The sequence below is a fragment of the Macrotis lagotis genome, chromosome 4 (assembly GCF_037893015.1).
Source record: "Macrotis lagotis isolate mMagLag1 chromosome 4, bilby.v1.9.chrom.fasta, whole genome shotgun sequence".
Classification (NCBI taxonomy): domain Eukaryota; kingdom Metazoa; phylum Chordata; class Mammalia; order Peramelemorphia; family Peramelidae; genus Macrotis; species Macrotis lagotis.
Genome location: NC_133661.1, coordinates 175,390,999 through 175,411,029, shown reverse-complemented (window position 1 = coordinate 175,411,029; position 20,031 = coordinate 175,390,999). Strand labels below are relative to the sequence as shown.

Sequence of the window (20,031 nt, the reverse complement as noted above, 5' to 3'; positions counted from 1 at the left end):
TTAATCAGAGGATATTCTCTTATAGCAAAAATTTTTACTTTTACAAAAATTTCACAACTATATCAATGAAGATTTTGTATAGAAATGAAAAAGTACTTACTTATCCAATATGCATTGTACCAGTAAGCTCTCCACATCAGCTACATCTATGTTTAATTCCTAAGACAGAAGACTCATTATGTTTCCACTGATTAATTTCACTGCTTTTAGATTTCATGCAAATCATGAAATAGTTTTAATTCATCTACTAGAACTTAATAGAAATTTTAGCAAACTTCTGAGAAAGTTTTTTCATTGTGACCTATAAAACTGTTTTAACAGAAGCCTGATAAAAAATATAGCTTCATAAATTCTACTTTTTATCTTCTACAGCTTACTGTATTTCAAATTAGTATATAATTAATAGTTTTGTTAAGAAACTCAATTTTTCTAGCATATTAATTTAAAACTTTTCTACATTAAAAATTTTATGCCAAGGAAACATTTAAGTACCATTTCATAGTATAATTAAAGTAGATATATATTTATATAAGATGCTATAACTATGATGATTAATGAATATAGAGTAGTCTTTCAACCTGAAGATATGTAGGCTTCATTCAAAATTACAAACTATTAATAAATGATAGATCCTATTAATGGCAAGTACCTTAGAAATAAAAGGAATATGTATTCTTGTGTAAGGCTTAATTAATTTTATAAGCACTTGTGTTCTGATGTTTCGCAAAAGCTCTGGAAGAAAAGACAAAAGTTAAAAAAATAAAAAACCAAAATCAACATTAAGTACAAAAGGAAAAGGACAGATTATAAGTATCTTTATATAGGGACAGTATGCAGTTTTGTTTCAAGACAATAAACTACTTTTTTTACCATTCTCAAAATAACCATTTCTTTAGTTTGAAAACTAAAAATGTTAATGTTCTTGTAAAAATATTTTAGTCCACAAATGCACATTTCTTAGATGTGGAAAATTATATTTCTTGAGGAGTTTCCACTTATACATGTTGCTTCTATTCATCTCCCAATTTCACCCCCCCCATTTTCACATACATCCTCTCTTTCTATCTAATGTCCATTTGCATACATATTTTTTTTTTAGATTTTGCAAGGCAGTGGGGTTAAGTGGCTTGCCCAAGGCCAAAAGGCTAGGTAATTATTAAGTGTCTGAGGTCAGATTTGAAACCAGGTACTCCTGACCCCAAGGCTGGTGCTCTATCCACTGCACCACCTAGCCGCCCCTGCATACATAATTTTTAAAAAAGCAAAACAGACTCTTTATTCTGTGAGGAAAGAGATTATCTCCTATAGTTTTTGTATTATCCACAGTCCTTAATACAGATCTGAGTACACAACAAACACTTGACAAATGCTCTTTGAATGAATGGAGTCAGAAAGGACACGGAGGAAAAAGTGGAAAACTAATGTACCATCATGGAATCAGCTGTGGGTTTCCCTAGTGAAGCTGAGCTATATACAAGCACCCTTATAAGAGAAGCCTACCACATGGAAAATTGCTCCTGTTAATGGGCAAAAGTCTGAAACTGTGTCCATAAAGGAGAAAACTTCAATATCTATATTCTAGCCAGAAGTGCCACAACTACGTGGGATACTGGTGCAATAACAGAAACGTTAAAACTTAATTCACTCACTAGCATATCTGGCTTATGCGTTACAGAATGTTTATTCAAGTATATAGCATATTTAGGTTAATTTGTATTATTTTAGTTCATTTTTAAATGTGTATTCTAAAAATTAATGCAATAATAAGTAAGAAAAATAAGCATCAAAATATAAAGACTAATTCTAAAGATAACATAAAGTGAATAAGAGATCTATGATTATCCTTAGGCTGATAAAGTAGCTAACAAAGTCTTTAAATTTCTAAGTGTTAAGGAATAACAACTAATTTCACATGGTAATTATACAAGAAAAATAGCTAAGTAATATATATCTTCTCAAGAAACATACCATATAAAATCCTAAATCACAGATTTCAAAATGACTCTAGACTACCACAAAAACTAGGTTCAATTCATCATTTCTCAGAGAACATACCTTCAATGTGCTCCCTTATGAAGGGATCGTCCATGATGTTGCTGTGATTTGTTTTCAGTATCTTCTCAAATTCAGTGATGTCATTATTCTGATAGGCACTAAAAGAAAAGGGGGAGGGGAAAGGCTGAATTCTAACCTCATCAAATGTAAATAAATTATTCACAAAAACAGAAACTCTAAAGAACTTTTCTATCAACTATGACATGACCTATGTTACTGGATTCTCTAACTTATATAAGAAAAAAAACAACAATCATAGTAACATGGAAAAACAACACTGAAACTGGCAACTGGAGGGCTGAATTTTCCAGAAAAACAAATGCATAACAGTAGACAAATGACTTAGTATCTCTGTGCCTCAGTTTATCTATAAAATGGGGGTGTTGGACTATATGATATGTAAGGATTGGACATTTCTATAGTTTAAACACATTCTCTGCCTATCTTTTCAAACCTTCTGTAAATGAAATAGTTTTTTCCCCTAATATTTTGATTTTACTTATACAGTGGATCAATAAATGTTCTTTCATTTTTGTTAGCTGCAAGTTATTAAAATTACCTTTGAAGACTTTATTTAGCCACAATTAAGAGTTGACTAGGACTAGTATTTAGCACATTCTTACATTTCATGTTTTTAATTATGATTGTACTTTTATCAATCAATAGTCATCACTGAAGCAATTCAGGATTCATACATATTTGTTATGATATAGGAGTTAAATCTTTTTAAAAAAGGATGCACCCTTGGTGAAAGTTAGACAGAAAGTATAGTGTCTTATTTTTAATCTTCTAGGAAACCATTAGCAGCTACCAAAACCTTTCAAGTAAAACATCTGATTCTCTTGCTCCTAACCATGAAGTTCCACTGAGATCTGAATGATGGAACATTATTGCAGCAATTATAAAAAATTGCTGCCAAATGGGACACACGTACAAAGCAGAGAGCAGTGATGGAGTCCCTTTCTGAAGAGAGCCAAAAGCCTATTTACAGTCACGGTTTATTGAAGTGTGTGGTGTCTACTGTTGTTATCAGATCTGTCAGGCACTGCATTGAAGTTTGCTAAAGGTGCTGAGAAGGAAGAAGCCAACCTTCTGGATATGGCACCACTGTCTGCTTTATACATATGTCATATTCGTCAGCCATTCTGCACGACCTCTGCAGTACTTCCATCTGTTGGATCGCAATGTAACTTCATTTTAGGGAAAGCAGATTCAAGTGCTTCAACAGGAATTTTTTCCCTGTAGTCTGCTGCCAACTGATTAGGAAGATAAAATTAGGAAGCATTACTTTCTTACTTATCCAAAATGCATCATTTGAAACTATTATTATGGGATAGGAAAATTAGGGAGCAGTAAAAACAAATATACATTTTAATGAGGAAATGTATTCTTACTTTTTAAAAATCTAATGAAAAATTTTAAGGTTTCTGTAGTGGATGTTATAAAGTTATCATCTTTAAAAAATTTGTATCTCTGTGGGTTCATAAAATCAAATAAAAAGAAAGCTATAAAGCTTTTAACTAACAGTTAAAGATGTGATCAAAGTTTTATCTATTTAACCAAAATAGATTTTAAATTAAAATAAGTAAGGCCCTCACTGAATTTTTCTCAAAAAGTTCGAACTGAATATAGAGTAAATAAAGCCCTCTCAAATGATACTGTGGTAGAGTTAAAAGATCACTGGACCCTAGTCTAGACATTTGCCTATTTAAGTCCACTGGACACTCATCATCAGTTTACAAACCCTTAGTCTTTAATTGTTGGATTACATGATATTCATTTGTATTCAATCTATAGGTAGTTTCAAAAATAAACAAAAAAATCAGTGTTGTTCTAGTTATTGTGTATATATTTTTTGACTGTTTACCTCACTCTTCATTAGTTCATTGAGATCTTTCTAAGCTTCTCTGTATTCATCACACCCATCATTTCTTACAGCATATTCTACAGCATTCTACTACACGTATCACAATTTATTTAGCCATTCCCTTTGTTTTCATTTAGCTATCATAAAAAAATTCTGATATATATATTTTGGGCACTTTTTTGTTATCAATGTCTTTCTTGGGGTTATTAGCTCAATAAAAGAGTCTGGTTCAAAGGATATAGACATTTTAGTCACTTTAATTTTGTAATTCTAAACTGCTGTCCAAAATGGCTATACCATTTCATAACTTCACCAACTATGAATTACTATGCCTCTCCTTACACAACCTTTGCAACAGTGAATACTGCCATTTTTTGTCATTTTAGCCAATTTGTAGACACTTCAGGTTTCTTTAATATGCATATCTCTTATACTACAGTGATTTGGAGCATTTTCAAGCCCATGTGGTTTGCAGTTATTCTTCTGAGAACTATTTGTTTATATCTTCTGATCAGTTATCTATTGGGAGGGGCAACTGGGTAGTACAGTGAACAGAGCACTCCCAGAGTGCTCCTAGGAGGATCTGAGTTCAAATTCGGCCTCACTTAGTAATTACTTAGTTGTGTAACCTTGGGCAAGTCACTTAAGTCACTGCCTTGTAAAAGAAACACACACAAAAAAAATCATTGGGTAAACTAAGTATATATATGCCATTTCATGAATTTGTCACTAGATGCCCCAAATACAACAGTGAGCACAGGCAGCATTATGTAGTGGAAAGAGTTAAAACTTGGAGGTCAGGAGAAAGAGTCATGAATCAGAATTTTGCCAACAAAAAATAACCAACCATGAACAAAGTCATTTAACACTTTTGAATCTCAATAGAAAGAGCATTGAAAGTTGGAACTGGAAGAACTTGGTCCAAATCTCAGCTTCCATGCTAACAGTCATTATGGGCAAATAATTTAAACTCTCTTAGATTGTTTTCTCAAATATAGGACAGAGGCAGTTGGAATTGATGACCACTGAGGTCCCTCAGTAAATGTAAGTAAGCTGTGAATACATTCTACACCTTCTAGACTTCAGGGAATTTAATGAATAAAATAATGAAACTGGACTAGCTGAACTTTAAGATCTCTTCCCACTCTTAAATTAGATGGTTCCTTCCACAGTTCACTTCCATACAAAAGAACTCTCTTTCTTCACAACTGAAATTCTAAGATTAGAAGTCTAATGAATATTACTAAGAAACAATCAACCAACTGAATGTCACAGGGAAAACTTAAGTATATAAAGATATATAAGATTGTGGATTTAAAGATGAGAAAACAGAGGACCAAGGAGTTAAAGTGACTTGTCCATGGTCATACACATATTAATAAGAATGAAACTTGAACCTAGATCCTGACTTTAGAGTCTGCGCTCTTTCTATGGCAGTTTTAATACCTTATAAGAACATTAACTGCTGGTACTCTAAAATATGAAATTTTTGCCTAGTATCCCCTCAGATTCAGAAGAACTGAATCATTTATATTGACAATTCTGCAAAAAAATCCAGAGCCATAAGAAATTTACAGCTAAATGCAAGGGTAGCTCCCAGTTTATCTTTAGAAAAATACATTTAAAATAACAGAATTAGTTTCATTATATGTCAAAAGGCAAAAAGGAACACTGCAGGCTATTATCTTTCAGAATTTATGATGGAAACAAGCAGAAAGAATACTACGAAGATAGCTATAGTTTATTCATCAAGATATACTAATTGAGGGGGCAGCTAGGTGGCACAGTGGATAGAGCACTGGCCCTGGAGTCAGGAGTACCTGAGTTCAAATCTGGCCTCAGACACTTAGCTGTGTGGCCTTGGGCAAGCCACTTAACCCCATTGCCTTGCAAAAAAAAAAAAGACATACTAATTGAAAACAGTGAAATTCTATGAAGAAATGTAGAGGACAAAATCCTCTACACCAGGTTAATATATACTCACTGATATTTGAATACATTCCCCTTTACATTTATGCCCCATAGAACCTGTCACTTTTCATTTCCTTCAATATCCAACTTAAGCACCACTTTCTCTATGAAGTTATTCTAGATCTCTTTACAAATGAAGGTTCTTTCCTCTCTAACCACTATATGTTTAAATTACCTTATATATTTTGTCTTCATTCTAGAATTTCTACTCCATAATAAATTTTAAACGTCTTTCTCATGTTCCTTCCATCTACTAGAGATTTAAGACTTTGTCCCTTCCCATCAACATGGCATCCCTGTCCAACTTCTGCATGCTTTTATTGTAGTTCCTTTTAACTCACTTTGCCTTATCTTCCTTTTACCCATTAACCAATGGACCTGAAGGGAGTTAAGACTACTCCTTGCTCTTCCCTGCCATTTCCAGATGCTCTCTTTACTACCATCTCCTCATTGAATATCCATTCAATTAAAAATTGCTATCTAGTCCATCACAGTAATTGCTGAATCACTACTCTCCTTCTCCTATTCCCATTCTTCCTTTTTTTTTTACACTTCAGAGTTCAGACTGTGACTTTCAATCTTTCCTTCCCAACCTCTGCCCTCATATTAGGTGACTTCAACATTCTTAAATGATGCTCCCTTAAAATTCCTTAAACTTTCAATTTCTCAATATTCTTAAATCCTATTCATTCTATCTTAGTAATATATAGGGGTTGTCTCATCCTAGATTTCACTTTAATCTAAAGTTGACACTGCTCTTCTCATTCCATCCCTTCCAAACCTTTTCTTCAACTTCATTATGTCCTCTAATTTCTTCCTACCTGCTGCCACTACTTTCTCAGGTCATTACCCTCTCTGACTTTACTTTCTTCCTACTCCAATCTTGATCCTTTCTTTAGCCAATTCAACTCTACTCTGTCCTCTACTCTTAACTCTGTTGTGTCTTTTCCATATCACTCATCCTTTTGCTGAAATTCAGCCCTAGATTGCTTTGACCATTGGTCCCTGTACCCTACACTAAGTCAAAGTCCCTCTTACTCCACATACTGAAATTGCCAAATACTTTATTTTTACCTTTACATCATATCTTGAATATGTTCTCTTTTCTTCATTCATACAACAATTCTAGCTCAGGCTCTTATTACATCTCCCTCATACTATTGCTTGAACCTCTCCCCACTCCAATTCATTTTCTATTTGGTTGCCAAGGTATAGGTCTGGCCACTCTGTCCCCAGATCAAAGAACTCCAGTGGCTCTCTATTGCTTCCAGTAACAAATATAAATTCCTGTTTGAAATTTAAAGCTCCAAATAACCTGCCTTATTTCTATTTTTCTAGTTTTTTTACATTTCACTTTTGTCCACACATCCCTATACACAAACCTCACCGGATTCTTTATATAGTTTATCTATTACTTACTAACTCTATTGCCTTTCTATTGGATCTACCCCATTCATGGAGTACTTTATTCCTTTAGAGGTAAAACCTTTAATTTTCCTAATTCATTCAAGACATCTCAAAACCTACCTTCCTGGTCCCTACAGCTGCTAATGCTTTCTACTTTCATACTTGATATATACATTTTATTTATATATTCTCTCCCCTATTACAATAGCCACTCTTTGGTCTGGAACTATTTGGTCTTCTTTTGGAGCACAGGGCTGATATACAGTAAATACTTAAATAATGCTTGCTGATTGTGATCTGATCAGCTTCCTTAGATTTAATTATCATCTTTATTGGATGATTCAGGTATCTATATAACCAGGTCCAGTAAATTGCCTGAGTTTCTGTCTCACATCACCACATGTACCTAATGGGCAATTCAAATTCAATATCCTAAGGATATCCTTACCAAGTCGATTGGCAACACTATTCTTCTAATTTACCAGGTCTAAAAGCAGATCAGTGATTCTTCATATATACACTCAGCTGTTAAATAATGTTATTTCAACCTCCATTACATCTTTTTGTAGCCAAACCCTTTTCTCTTTTCACACAGTCACTATTAAAACCCACTTCAAGGGGGCAGCTAGGTGGCGTAGTAGATAAAGCACCGGCCCTGGAGTCAGGAGTACCTGGGTTCAAATCCCGTCTCAGACACTTAATTAATTACCTAGCTGTGTGCCCTTGGGCAAGCCACTTAACTCCGTTTGCTTTGCAAAAACCTAAAAAACAAAAAAAACAAACAAAAAAAATAACCCCACTTCAGTTCAGGCCCTCATTATCTCTCCTGGATTACTATAATGGTCCCTTAAGTGTATCTGCTTCAAATATCTCTCTATGTTTTAGGCCATCCAAAACGATTTTTCTTAAGTGCAGATTATTAACTCAACCAACTCTATTGACCTCTTATTGCCTCAAGGATAATACATAAACTCCTATGTTTAGCCTTTAAAGTTCTTCGTAATGTGGTTCAGCATGTATATTACTCAATCCTGTCCTCTGTGATTCAGTCAAACTAGTCACCTCTCCTTTTTTTTAATTTTTTAAAAATTTTTTGGTAGGTTGTTGCAAGGCAAACGGAGTTAAGTGGCTTGCCCAAGGCCACACAGCTAGGTAATTATTAAGTGTCTGAGACCGGATTTGAACCCAGGTACTCCTGACTCCAGGGCCGGTGCTTTATCCACTGCGCCACCTAGCCGTCCTCACCTCTCTCTTCTTAAGAAAAACTCCCAGCTTCTCTTGTCTCAATTCCTCTGCAGTGATCATTCTCCATACCTGAAATACACTCTCTGTTCCTCTACCTCAGTGACTGTTTCTACTCCTTAAAGATGCCACTGAAGAACCACCCTCAACATGAAACCTTTTCTGATCCTCCCAACTGTTATTATCCTCTTGTCTAAACTGCCTTGTCTTTAACTACTTTTGTATAATTTATATTTATTCTCTTTATTTATTTACTTATACGAGCATTCCTATTTTCCCCATTAGAATGTAAACTCCTTGGGAGTAGGAACTATTTTCATTTTTTTTTTCTGTGTCTAGATTCCCACCATCTAGTATAGGCTAAAGTGCTTAAAAATGGTTTCCTAAATGATTTAAATGTGAAAACTAGGGGTAAATGGTGGGAAAAAAAATGGAAAATATGGTTGAATATTAAGAAATAAGAGAAGACAAAAGGCTTTAAGACTACTCAGAAGCATAAATATCAAGAGAACTTTAAGAAAAAAATCTAGTATTTTTATACTATGGATATGTACTGCTTATGTTCAATAGGTCCAACCTCAGAAGGCAGAGAAGTTAGACTGTATGTGGGAAATTTCAATGACCTCGGATACAAAAACTCATAATCTTAAAACTATTCTTTGAATGCTTTGTAATAAATTGGTAATGGCACTAAAGAAATCAAAAAATAAAAAATAACTAGATCAGACCAAGTAAACAGAGAAGAAATCAGTCCTGGAGATGATAATATGGAAGCAATCAAGGGACTGATTCATAAAATAATGAAAGAGGAGACAATAAATGATGAGGAAAATAGCACAGATTATCTTGCTACTAAAAATTAATAATTGAGGACATGAACAAATACTGACTCATTTACTCATTTTTTTTCACCTCTATAAAATCTTGATGAGGATTTTCATAAGATTATACTTGATGGAAATATGAAAAGGGAATATGTGACCATGTCTGCACAATCACATAATATATTGAAAAATACAGCAAATATCAGATTCCATTATTCTTACTGATTATAAAAATGCCATTTGCTTTAGTTCTGCAAAATGGTCTTAAAAACTCTTCCTCAGGGGCGACTAGGTGGCGCAGTGAATACAGCATCGGCCTTGGAGTCAGGAGTACCTGGGTTCAAATCCAACCTCAGACACATAATAATTACCTAGCAGCGTGGCCTTGGGCAAGCCACTTAATCCCATTGCCTTGAAAAATCTAACCCCTCTTCCTCAGGCAGCTAGGTGGCACAGTAGATAAAGCACAGGTCCTAGAGTCAGGAGGACCTGAGTTTAAATCTGGCCTCAGACACTTAATAATTGCCTAGCTGTGTGGCCTTGGGCAAGCCACTTAATCCCATTGCCTTGCAAAAGCAAAAAACATAACAAAACTCTCAAGATGCCCTCCATGTATTAATTAACATTATATAAGATTTTCTGATAACTAAAACAACTGAGACAACTTTTTCTGGATAATATATTAATCACTGATAACAAGTCAACCATAAAATAGCAAGATGTATACTTTTAAAAAAAATTTAAATTTTAATTTAAGGCAATGGGGTTAAGAGTGATTTGCCCAAGGTCACACAACTAGGCAATTATTAAGTGGCTGAAGTCAAATTTGAACTCAAGTCCTCTTTATTCCAGGGGTGCCACCTAGCTGCCCCGGAAGATGTACTCTTCCAAAAGATGCTTGCTTCTATACTGAAAGGCATCTAGTAATATTAAATAGAGTACAAATGGAGAAAAAATTTCTTATGTATGGCAAAATCCTTCAAATGTTCTTATCTTTGCAGATGAAATTTTCACTAAATCAAGTCTTCTAATTCTAAAAAGAATGTTAGATTAAATCCAAAAACCACCCATGAGTTTACCTAATCAATCCAAACAGAAGGAAAAAAAGTGGCTGAAGAAAATCTATTATTGAAATTAATAGCAACTCCAATGAACTAGTTCATATGAGTATGTATGTGATTTTGTGTGTGTGTGTGTGTGTGTGTGTGTGTGTGTGTGTGTGTGCACATCTCTCTCTTGAACAGACACTGAAGAAGAATCATGATCTTTCTTCACACAATCTTAAATGGGTTGGGTCACAAATAGAAGGACATGACTGATCAAACTGAACAACATGTGTGTGTGTATACATATGTGGGTGCGTATCTTTCTTTTGCTCTCTTGAACAGACACTGAAGAAAGGCCATGATCCTTCTTCACATAATAGAAAAAGAGATGAGATTCCATATGGGGAAAATTCCCAATGCTTTTAATGATCTTGAGTTGTTCTCTGAAATGAAGATGAGTTTTTTCCAAAATATGTTTATAACCCCTATGGAAGCAGACTGATTATTTAATAAAGAGAATAAAGAATAAAGAAGAATTAACTGGATGCCTGACTAACACACTGGTATTAAGAAATCAAAAAACTTGTAACTCATCTTTATAATGATGGATACATTCTCTATGAAGATGCTGTGGAGGGAGTTGTAACTCTCCCTCATCCCCACAAAAGATGCATGGTGGAAGGAGTTTTCACATCTATAAAACCAGAGGCACTGGCCACCTAGACGACCCCTCTTGATTTTTCATATTATCTTAGGTTCTTCCATTACTGATTGATTTATAAAAGGAAAGTCTCATTATATAATCCTTTTCACTTGGCCTTTTCCCTTTTGTCCATTTGCTTTCTTGTACTAGTAAATTGTGATGGACAATCTAGTATAATAGATCTTGGGAAATATAAAGATTCCCCTTTATCTCTAATGTAGCTACTTGAAAACTTTGGAGCTCTACTGACTAGTCTCCTTGGCAATATCCATAGGCACCATAACAATTTTTAAGGCATCAGGAGACTGTGAATAGGGGTGGGGAAGAGAGATTAGAAAATGAAATGTCAGTCACTGGGTCACCTAAGGCCTAATGAATCTTTGTCACTTTCATAAAAGTGAAGCTTTCTTTTCTCTTTGGCCTTGTCTTTTCCCAAATTATTTTGTTCTGAATTGCTATAGTCAAGGCAGCAAACTTCATTAATTTCTAAGTTTCTTAACTTCTTTGAATTACAAATAAAGACATCTTAATTTAAATAACAATCAAGGGTAAAATTAAATGTGGAAAAAGAGAAAAAGCTAAAAAGCATGACATTACAATAGTGAGCATGTTAATACATGTGTGTATGTATGTTCATAACAGAAAAAAAAGAAATGACTGCATAAAGAGATAATGAGAATGCCAAATTTTCAATAAGTACTTTTGGAAAAAAGACTTAAGGAGCTCCTATAGATCCTGGCTAACTATTCATTTTGTCATAGGACTACAAATATATTGCAGTAACAAAGAAATGCTCCCAAGTGCAACCATGTTCACTTTTTGATTAAGCTCAAATGAACTCAATCTAGGAAAAGTGAGAGGGAAATTGAATTTAAAAAGTAAAAAAGAAATAAATAGCTTAAGCAGGACTGACTCTCCTCTCCATATGTACAACTACATGATCTTTTAAGTTAAAACTGCCAACCTTGGTAAAGGATAAATTACCTTCTATTGTGTTTTACTTTATGGATTGACAGTTTAGACCTCTGCGTCAGACAAGAAAAGGAAGGAATTAAGTGGAAAAGAAATTTCTTTCTCCACCACAAAATGTTTTTTGGGGGAGTGTATGAAATAGTATAATAAAGGAGATATTTATGACATCTAATTTGCAGACTTAAGCATATCATTTTGAATCAATTCATGGTCAGATTTGGGAATAAGCTAATATCTCTAGATGAAGAAAGGTAATGTGACAATGCACTTTGCAACACTAACTTTAAAAGCATCGACACTTAGTTCATCACTTAATAACAAGTAATATATAATATACATTATATATAAAAGTAAATTTATCTCAGAGGATATCAAAACTAAAATCAAGTTGAGTGCAGACAGAACTTTATCATGATTATTGATTTCTAAAGGGAAAAAGAGGTTCACAAATTTTAATATTGCTATTTTGTCATAACTAAGATTAAACAATTGGAGATGACTGCAAAACTGAGATTACCACAAAAGATAAAAATTGTAGTGTCAAGATTTTTAAAGTGTTATTTTTAAGAGTACTCTTTTTAAATTCTCAACATACTGTTTTAAGTAAATTTCTTAAAATCAGAGGCAAAATCTTACCTTACTAAATTCGTCATCGCTAGAATCTCTGGATCATTTTTATACGGCTTTGCCTAAATAAAATAAAAATACATATTAAATATATACAAATAGTAATAACTAAAGTGATGGTAATTTATTTTCCTAAGAGACATTTAGGACAACAGATGCTACAGTGTGAACGTACCTCCTGAGAGTCAAATGGATTTATTCCCGATTTCATTAGCATGTTTGCTAAGACCAAATATTTTAAGCAAGTGGTTCGTCTGGGACTCCCTGATTCATCATAATTCTTGAATGCTTCAAAAAAATCAGTGTGAGCCTTCTCAAATTCACCTTCTCTTAGGTGCATTTTACCGCCACATTCTGTGAAGGATAGAAAGAGAATGTATGAGGTGTGTGTGTGTGTGTCTATATATATAGACACACACAAACACACTCACAAGACTGAATTCAGTCTCATATTAACAAGGTCATTTAATTCAATGTCCAATAGTTTGTTCCTGGTGTGTTCATTTTTTTAAATTAAACAATAAAACAGATCTTTTCCTTAGGCAACAGACAAGAAGAAATGATCAACTTGCTTGCAATCTTTGCCCACTCATGTGCAGCTTAAATAGAAAAGGGTTTTCTTTGAATCTTCAATTTCTCATATAGTCATTGTGTGGTAAAAGTGAATTTCATTTTGAAACCAACCATTTTATTGACCATGAACTATATATTGTATATTGTATGTTTTGGTTGTGTCAATCTTGTCTGACCCTTTGTGACCATGGTCTGCCAGTTTTTTCTGTATATAAACAATATATTGCCAGAATATATTTACTGTCAGGAAAAAATTTACCAATTATATATTATAATAACTAATATTTTTATAGCACTTATTATGTTTGAAGTATTATTCCAAGGGCTTTACTATTATTATTTCATTTGATAACCACAAGAACTTTGGGAGATAAGGGTTATTACTGCCTTCATTTCACAGACAAGGAAACTGATGCAAACAGAGGTTAAATTACTTGCCCAGGTTCAGATAGCTAGTAAGTGTCTAAAGCTGGATTTGAACTCAGGTCATTTCTAATTCCAAGCCTTGTGCAAAATCTACCAGACCAGTTGGCTGCTTATATTTAATGTTCAAAGTTTTGATAGTTCTCCTTTCTATCTCTTTCAAAAGACTCTTTCCTAACACTGTGGCAGAAACCTATACTAAGATTAAGATCAAAATGGGTACAGGATTTAAACGAAAAAGGTGATACATAAGACAAATAGAAATGAAAGAAAAGTTTATTTGTCAGATCCATGGAAAGGAGTTTATGATCAAACAAGAGATAGAGAACATTATAGAATGCAAAATGGATAATTTTGATAACATTAAATTAGAAAGTTTTGACACAAATAAAATTATGGAACTAACATTAGAAGGAATGCAGAAAAATGGGAAACAATTTTTATAACTAGCATTTCTGATAAAGGACTTACTTCTAAAATATACAAGAGAACTAAATTAAATTTATAAGAATTCCAGTCAGTCCCTATTTGAGAAATGATCAAAGGATATGAATAGTCAATTTTCATATGAAGAAATTAAAGCTATCTATAGTCATAAGAAAAGTGTTCTAAATCATCACATTAGAGAAATGCAAATTAAAACAACTCAGGTACACCTCACACCTATCAGACTGGCTACAAAGACAAAAAAAGGAAAATGATCAATGTTGAAGAGAAATGTGGGAAAACTAGGAAAACAATATATGGTTGGTGGAGTTGTGAAGGGATCTAATCACTTTGGAGAACAATTTGGAACTATGTCCAAAGAGCAATAAAACCATGCATATCCTTTGATTCAGTAATACCACTACTAGGTCTATATCCCAAAGAGATCATGAAAAAGGAGAAAAAAACCTACATGTACAAAAATGATTTTTTCTGTAGTGCTAAGAATTGGAAATTGAGGAGATGTCCAGCAGCTGGGGAATGGTGAACAAACTGTGGTGGTATATGAATATGGAGTGCTATTATATAAGAAATTCAAGATGGGGTGGACTTTAGAAAAGCCAGGAAAGACTTACAAGAGCTGATCCTGAGTAAAGTGAGCATAACTAGGAAAACACTGTACATGTTAAAAATAATACTATGTGATGATTTGGAAGCTAGGTGACGCAATGGATAGAGCACTGATTTGGAGTCAAGAAGACAGTTCAAATCCAGCCTCAGACACTTGACCTTGGGCAAGTCATTTAACACTGACTGCCTTGCTTCCAGGGTCATTTCCAGTCATTCTGATTCATATCTGGTTGCTGGCTTCAGATGGCACTGGAGGAGAAAATGAGACTGGTGACTTAGCACAGCACCCCCTCACTCAAATCCAATTCATGTGCTTGTCATGGTATCACCTCCCTGATAATGTGGTCTTCTTCAAAAATGAAGGATAAATATAATTATGAGATTAGCTCTACTCAGCAGTAAAATGCAGACTTCTTTTTAAACATTAATTTTGAATTTTACAATTTTCCCCCAATCTCGCTCCCCCCCCCCAGTCTGTTAGTCTTTACAATGTGTCCATGGTATACACTGATCTAAGTTGAATGTGATGATAGAGAAATCATATCCTTAAGGAAGAAAAATAAAGTATAAGAGATAGCAAAATTACATAGTAAGCTTGTTTTTTTAATTAAAGGTAATAGTCTTTGTTCAAACCCCACAATTCTTTCTCTGGATATAGATGGTATTCTCCATCACAGATACCCCCAAATTGTGCCTGATTGTTTCACTAATGGAATGAGCAAGTCCATTAAGGTTGACCATCGCCCCCATGTTGCTGTTAGGGTGTACAATGTTCTGGTTCTGCTCATCTTGCTCAGCATCAGTTCATGCAAATCGAATCCTTCCAGGCTTCCCTAAATCCCCATCCCTCCTGGTTTCTAATAGAACAATAATGTTCCATCACACACCCACACCCACACCCACACACCCACAGTTTGTTAAGCCATTCCTCAATTGATGGACATTCACTCAATTTCCAATTTGCAAAGACTATTCTAAAAGACTTGTGATAGAAAATACCATCCACATCCAGAGAAAGAACTATGGAATATGAATGCAAAGCATTATATTTTCATTTTTAAAATTTGTTTATATTTTATCCCCTCTTATAGTTTCCCCCATATATTTTTTCACAAGATGACTAATATGGAAATATTTTTTAACATAGTTGTATATATATATATATATAAAACTTATATTGGATTCTTGCTGTAAAAGGAGAAAAATGTATCTTTACATATAATTGGAAAAACAATAAAGAATCAAAAGACCCTTTCCTACTTACCTCTAATGACACCCATGATCAGTGGATGGGGGATGGCTGATTTGATGTGCAGTGACTGTTCATACAATGCTTTAAGTTTTTTGTTATTTTTCTGTGCTGTATACATTTGAATTTCTAGCGCATAAATTTCCAATAATTGTGTACCCTTTTTAAGGTCATCTTCTCCATCATCCGTCTAGGAAGGAGAATATTTTTAGTGCGACAAACTTAATTGAAAAAAACACACACACAACACAAACATCCAATGTTTATTTTTAAGCCTGTCATTTGATGCTCAGAAATATTTCCCTTCAGAACTTGCTATAGATGTTTGGTTTCCCAAGTTAGACCATTAAAAACCTCTTTTAGTCTATAAATTAGCCAAAATACACTATTACTATCTATGTAAACTAGGCATGGAATTTAATCCTTCCTTTATATAATATTGTAGCTGTAAGAAATGCTCTGCAAATTTCAATTTAGAATGTGATGATTCAGATACATAATATTCTATCCTCTTTATAGCTACTAGTCATTTGTAAAGAAGGGAACCTGTCTATACAATTGTCAACTTTGAGGTACCTGTGAAGAGAATTCTTTACTACAGCTGCAAAGGAGAATTATACGTAGGAAAGAATATTTAGGTTGTGCATTTATATCAGTACATCAATATTTTTCAAAATAATGTCCATGAAGAACATTAAAAGAATCATTTGATCAAGAGTTAGATATTCAAAAACCAATATTTATTATTATTTTAGGATAACAATTCCTTTCTGGGGAAAGTTTTGGTATTTTATTTTAGTATCTTTGTTCTCTATCTAAAAGACTTTTAGAAGATGCAGACTGAAACTGTCAGCTGAATCACAATGAGCCTAATAAATGAAGAGCAAAAAGATATATGCACATTTAAGTTATGATGTAATTGCATCCACATCATAATCACAACACAACACCAAGTACTAGAATGGTATTTATAATGCACAAAACTTGTTTTTGGATTGATACTTTGAAATAAATGCAAAAATTTCACCAGAGGTGCTTTTACACTTTTTTTTTGCAGCTTTTGTTCTAGCACTCAATAAGATAATTCCTATAAGCAGATCTACATTGCTCTCCTCAACTCTGATGAGCCTCTCCAAGTCTGTGGTAACTTTGAAATTTGAACAAATAGCCTTTCTGAACACTGAATAGGTAAGAAGCAAAGTAAATAATTTTTGTGTCATTATGAAAAAAATCTGAAAAAATGATAGATGAGAGGTTTAACAAGTGGTCTAATTGCCCAATCTTTTTTTCTCCTAATAGGTTTTTCCTTTTCTCTTCACAGAAGATAATGCAGATATTACTGAAAAAATATTAAAAAGTCCCTAGAAGAGCTTATGAAGTAGGTAAAAATAAGGTAGCTTTGATAAGAATTCTAACCTATATGAACACATGCTAAGAGAACAAATGGAGAAAAATGTTCAAGTTCTCAAACAGATTCTACTCTCAAATGAAACTTGAATTCTGGCTTAACAAATAAAGGTGGGGGGGGGAAATGTAACATTAACCTATGCTTTAAATTTACAAATTATTTTCTGTTTTATGTTTTTAATGCCATTGCTATTCGTCACTGATTCCCCTTTACTTGGTTTGAAATAGAACCTTCTATAATAAACTGATATAAAGCAAAATAAATCCATACAAAGTCTGTATCTAGCAACTTTTATCATCAGTCTACAAAATTTATCTCTTCAGCATATGAGGTTTGGCTACTTTAATTATACACTAATTTACTGCCATATTACAAAATAATGGGACAAATTTCCTTTTAATTAGAAGGTTCTTAAATTCAGATCCATGAATGTGGATTAAGGATTCTGTATTATGCAATCCTTCAGAACTGAATTCCAAATATTTATCTCCAAAGTAAGTAGTTTTGGGGTTACATTTATATGAGATTAAATAAACATTAATATTATGTAGACAAGTAAAACTAAATTTATAACTCAATTTTTAAATGCATTATTTTTAGTGATGTATAAGAAACCATGGCATAAATTTGATCTTTCCTTTGTTTCCAAGGTGGGAGTACTTATTTTTAAAATTTCTACTTCTTTTAGGAAACTCAGCAACATAAAATATTTTTAACCTGTGCATTACTGTTTTTGTTCTGGAAAATGTAGTTATTTCTTGGGCTTATTAAAATTCTTTTATGTAAATAGACACCCCATACCCACACCCACGCATTTCTATATATGGAAAGAGAAAATGGTGGATGCTACCTGGCATGACTGATGCAACTGGCGCAAAATTTTTTGAAGCTTTCCATATTCTTCTCGTTCTAGATATAATTTTCCAAGCTGTAAGAAAGCAAAATCTTTAAACCATTTAATTTGTAAATTTTGAAATTAGAGATTTATATCTTTAGGATATATAATGCACAAAACAATTAACTTTAAATATTACCTTTGTGTTTGTCTTAAACCACAGCCTATCATTCTTAGCGTCTTTCAGAGCTTCCAGTGTTGTTTCATAGAATTCCTGCAGTAAATCCATCTGACATAAAAAATCAGAATTCTATAATTGTAAACAGCAAATTTATACCTGTTAATAAAGTTAATCTGAACAAACTAAAAGTGCATTTTTGAATTTTAATACACAAAAGATACAGTATTCTGTATCTTATTGAATGTCTGTTTAAAGATAGTAAAAACTAATGAAATTTATGTGCAAGTAGCCTTCAATTTATGAATTATTTTAGATTTCAAGACCTTGTTTCATTAAAATGGGTTGCTTGCAATTTGGAAAGCACTTATTTGTCACAAAAGATACTTATGTCTCCAGGACAATCACTTAAAAGCTTTATTTCACCTATAATGAAGCTGTGAGTTGAACTAAACAATATATATTACTATATAGTTTGTATCATATCAATAAAACATTCATCTTCTGTCCCTACCACATATTTTTTAATTGCTTGGGTAAAGATAAGAAAATTGAGATAGCCCTTACAAAACAACAATACTTAATAAGAGAGAATGAAAAAGGTAATATAGCACTAGAGCTGCAGAGAGCTCTCTACTGAATGGGAAAGCAGGACCTCTGCCAGGCAAAGTCTATTAATTTACCAGTTTAATTTCTCCCCATCCCCAAAAGGAACTGGTTGTTTTCATGTCAGAAGAAATCTTTATTGCTACTGCATATGATCCTGAATTTCATGTCTGGTCAGATTTAAATCAAGATTAAGAAGTCAATGGTGGTAGAGGCAAAAAGACTGGAAATGTCACTAAAATCCAACATGTAACAATACACATATAGGTAAACACACGTAGTTCTCTCCTTTCAAAGTCAATTAACTTTCTCTACCCCAAAATATTATAAATAGATTCACTGCAACACAAAACAAAGAACAGAGTTAATTAAGTAAAATTTAAGGCTATTTTGCTTAGAGCAAAAGAAAAAGAAAAATAGCCTCACTCACCTTAAATTGCAACCAGAACTAAACATCAAATCCAAACTGAGAATTTCAGATTTAGAAGGCACATCAGAGGACAACCCAAACCCTCAATAAGAATTCCTTCAGCATTCCCAACAAGGTGATCCAAACTTTCCTTAAAGAACTTTAATAAGGAGGAACCTGCTCCTTCCAAAGCTATCTCATTTTACTTTTCAAACATTTCCTTGTCAGCAGGTGTTTTCTTGTATCAATTCTTAATCTGCCCATTTGCAAATCTACCCCTTGACCCTAGTTTGGAACTCTGGGGTCGAGCAGAAATGATTCTAATTCTGCTTTCACAGGATTACTCTTCAAATATTTGAACAGTAATATTTTGTCTCCCCAATTAGGTTGCTTATTTCTAAGTGTAACATTTTCATACTCCTAGTTCTGTCAAGTCACCTTCATATTTATGACAGGATCTCAAGCTAATTACCATCTTGATCACAATTATCTAAATTCATTCCAATTTTAAAATGGCATTCAAAATGGAACATAATATTCCAAATGCTATCTGATCAGAACAGAGTACTGCATGACTATC

The 20,031-nt window shown here is 33.4% G+C and overlaps 1 protein-coding gene across 2 annotated transcripts in view; it reads right to left on the bottom strand.

Annotated features, from left to right (window-relative positions):
* The window catches only part of COPS2 (COP9 signalosome subunit 2), a 72,528-nt gene that overhangs the window by 16,630 nt on the left and 35,867 nt on the right, over positions 1 to 20,031 (bottom strand). Inside the window, exons 5-12 of one of the 2 annotated variants that reach the window (XM_074234719.1) lie at positions 18,458 to 18,568; positions 18,274 to 18,351; positions 16,031 to 16,205; positions 12,890 to 13,068; positions 12,724 to 12,776; positions 2,056 to 2,153; positions 650 to 732; positions 101 to 159 (exon numbers count right to left, since the gene is read on the bottom strand). In XM_074234719.1, coding sequence (XP_074090820.1) covers positions 101 to 159; positions 650 to 732; positions 2,056 to 2,153; positions 12,724 to 12,776; positions 12,890 to 13,068; positions 16,031 to 16,205; positions 18,274 to 18,351; positions 18,458 to 18,568 — 836 coding nt within the window. The remainder of the gene's footprint in view (positions 1 to 100; positions 160 to 649; positions 733 to 2,055; positions 2,154 to 12,723; positions 12,777 to 12,889; positions 13,069 to 16,030; positions 16,206 to 18,273; positions 18,352 to 18,457; positions 18,569 to 20,031) is intronic. The other variant, XM_074234720.1, reaches the window with a different exon arrangement.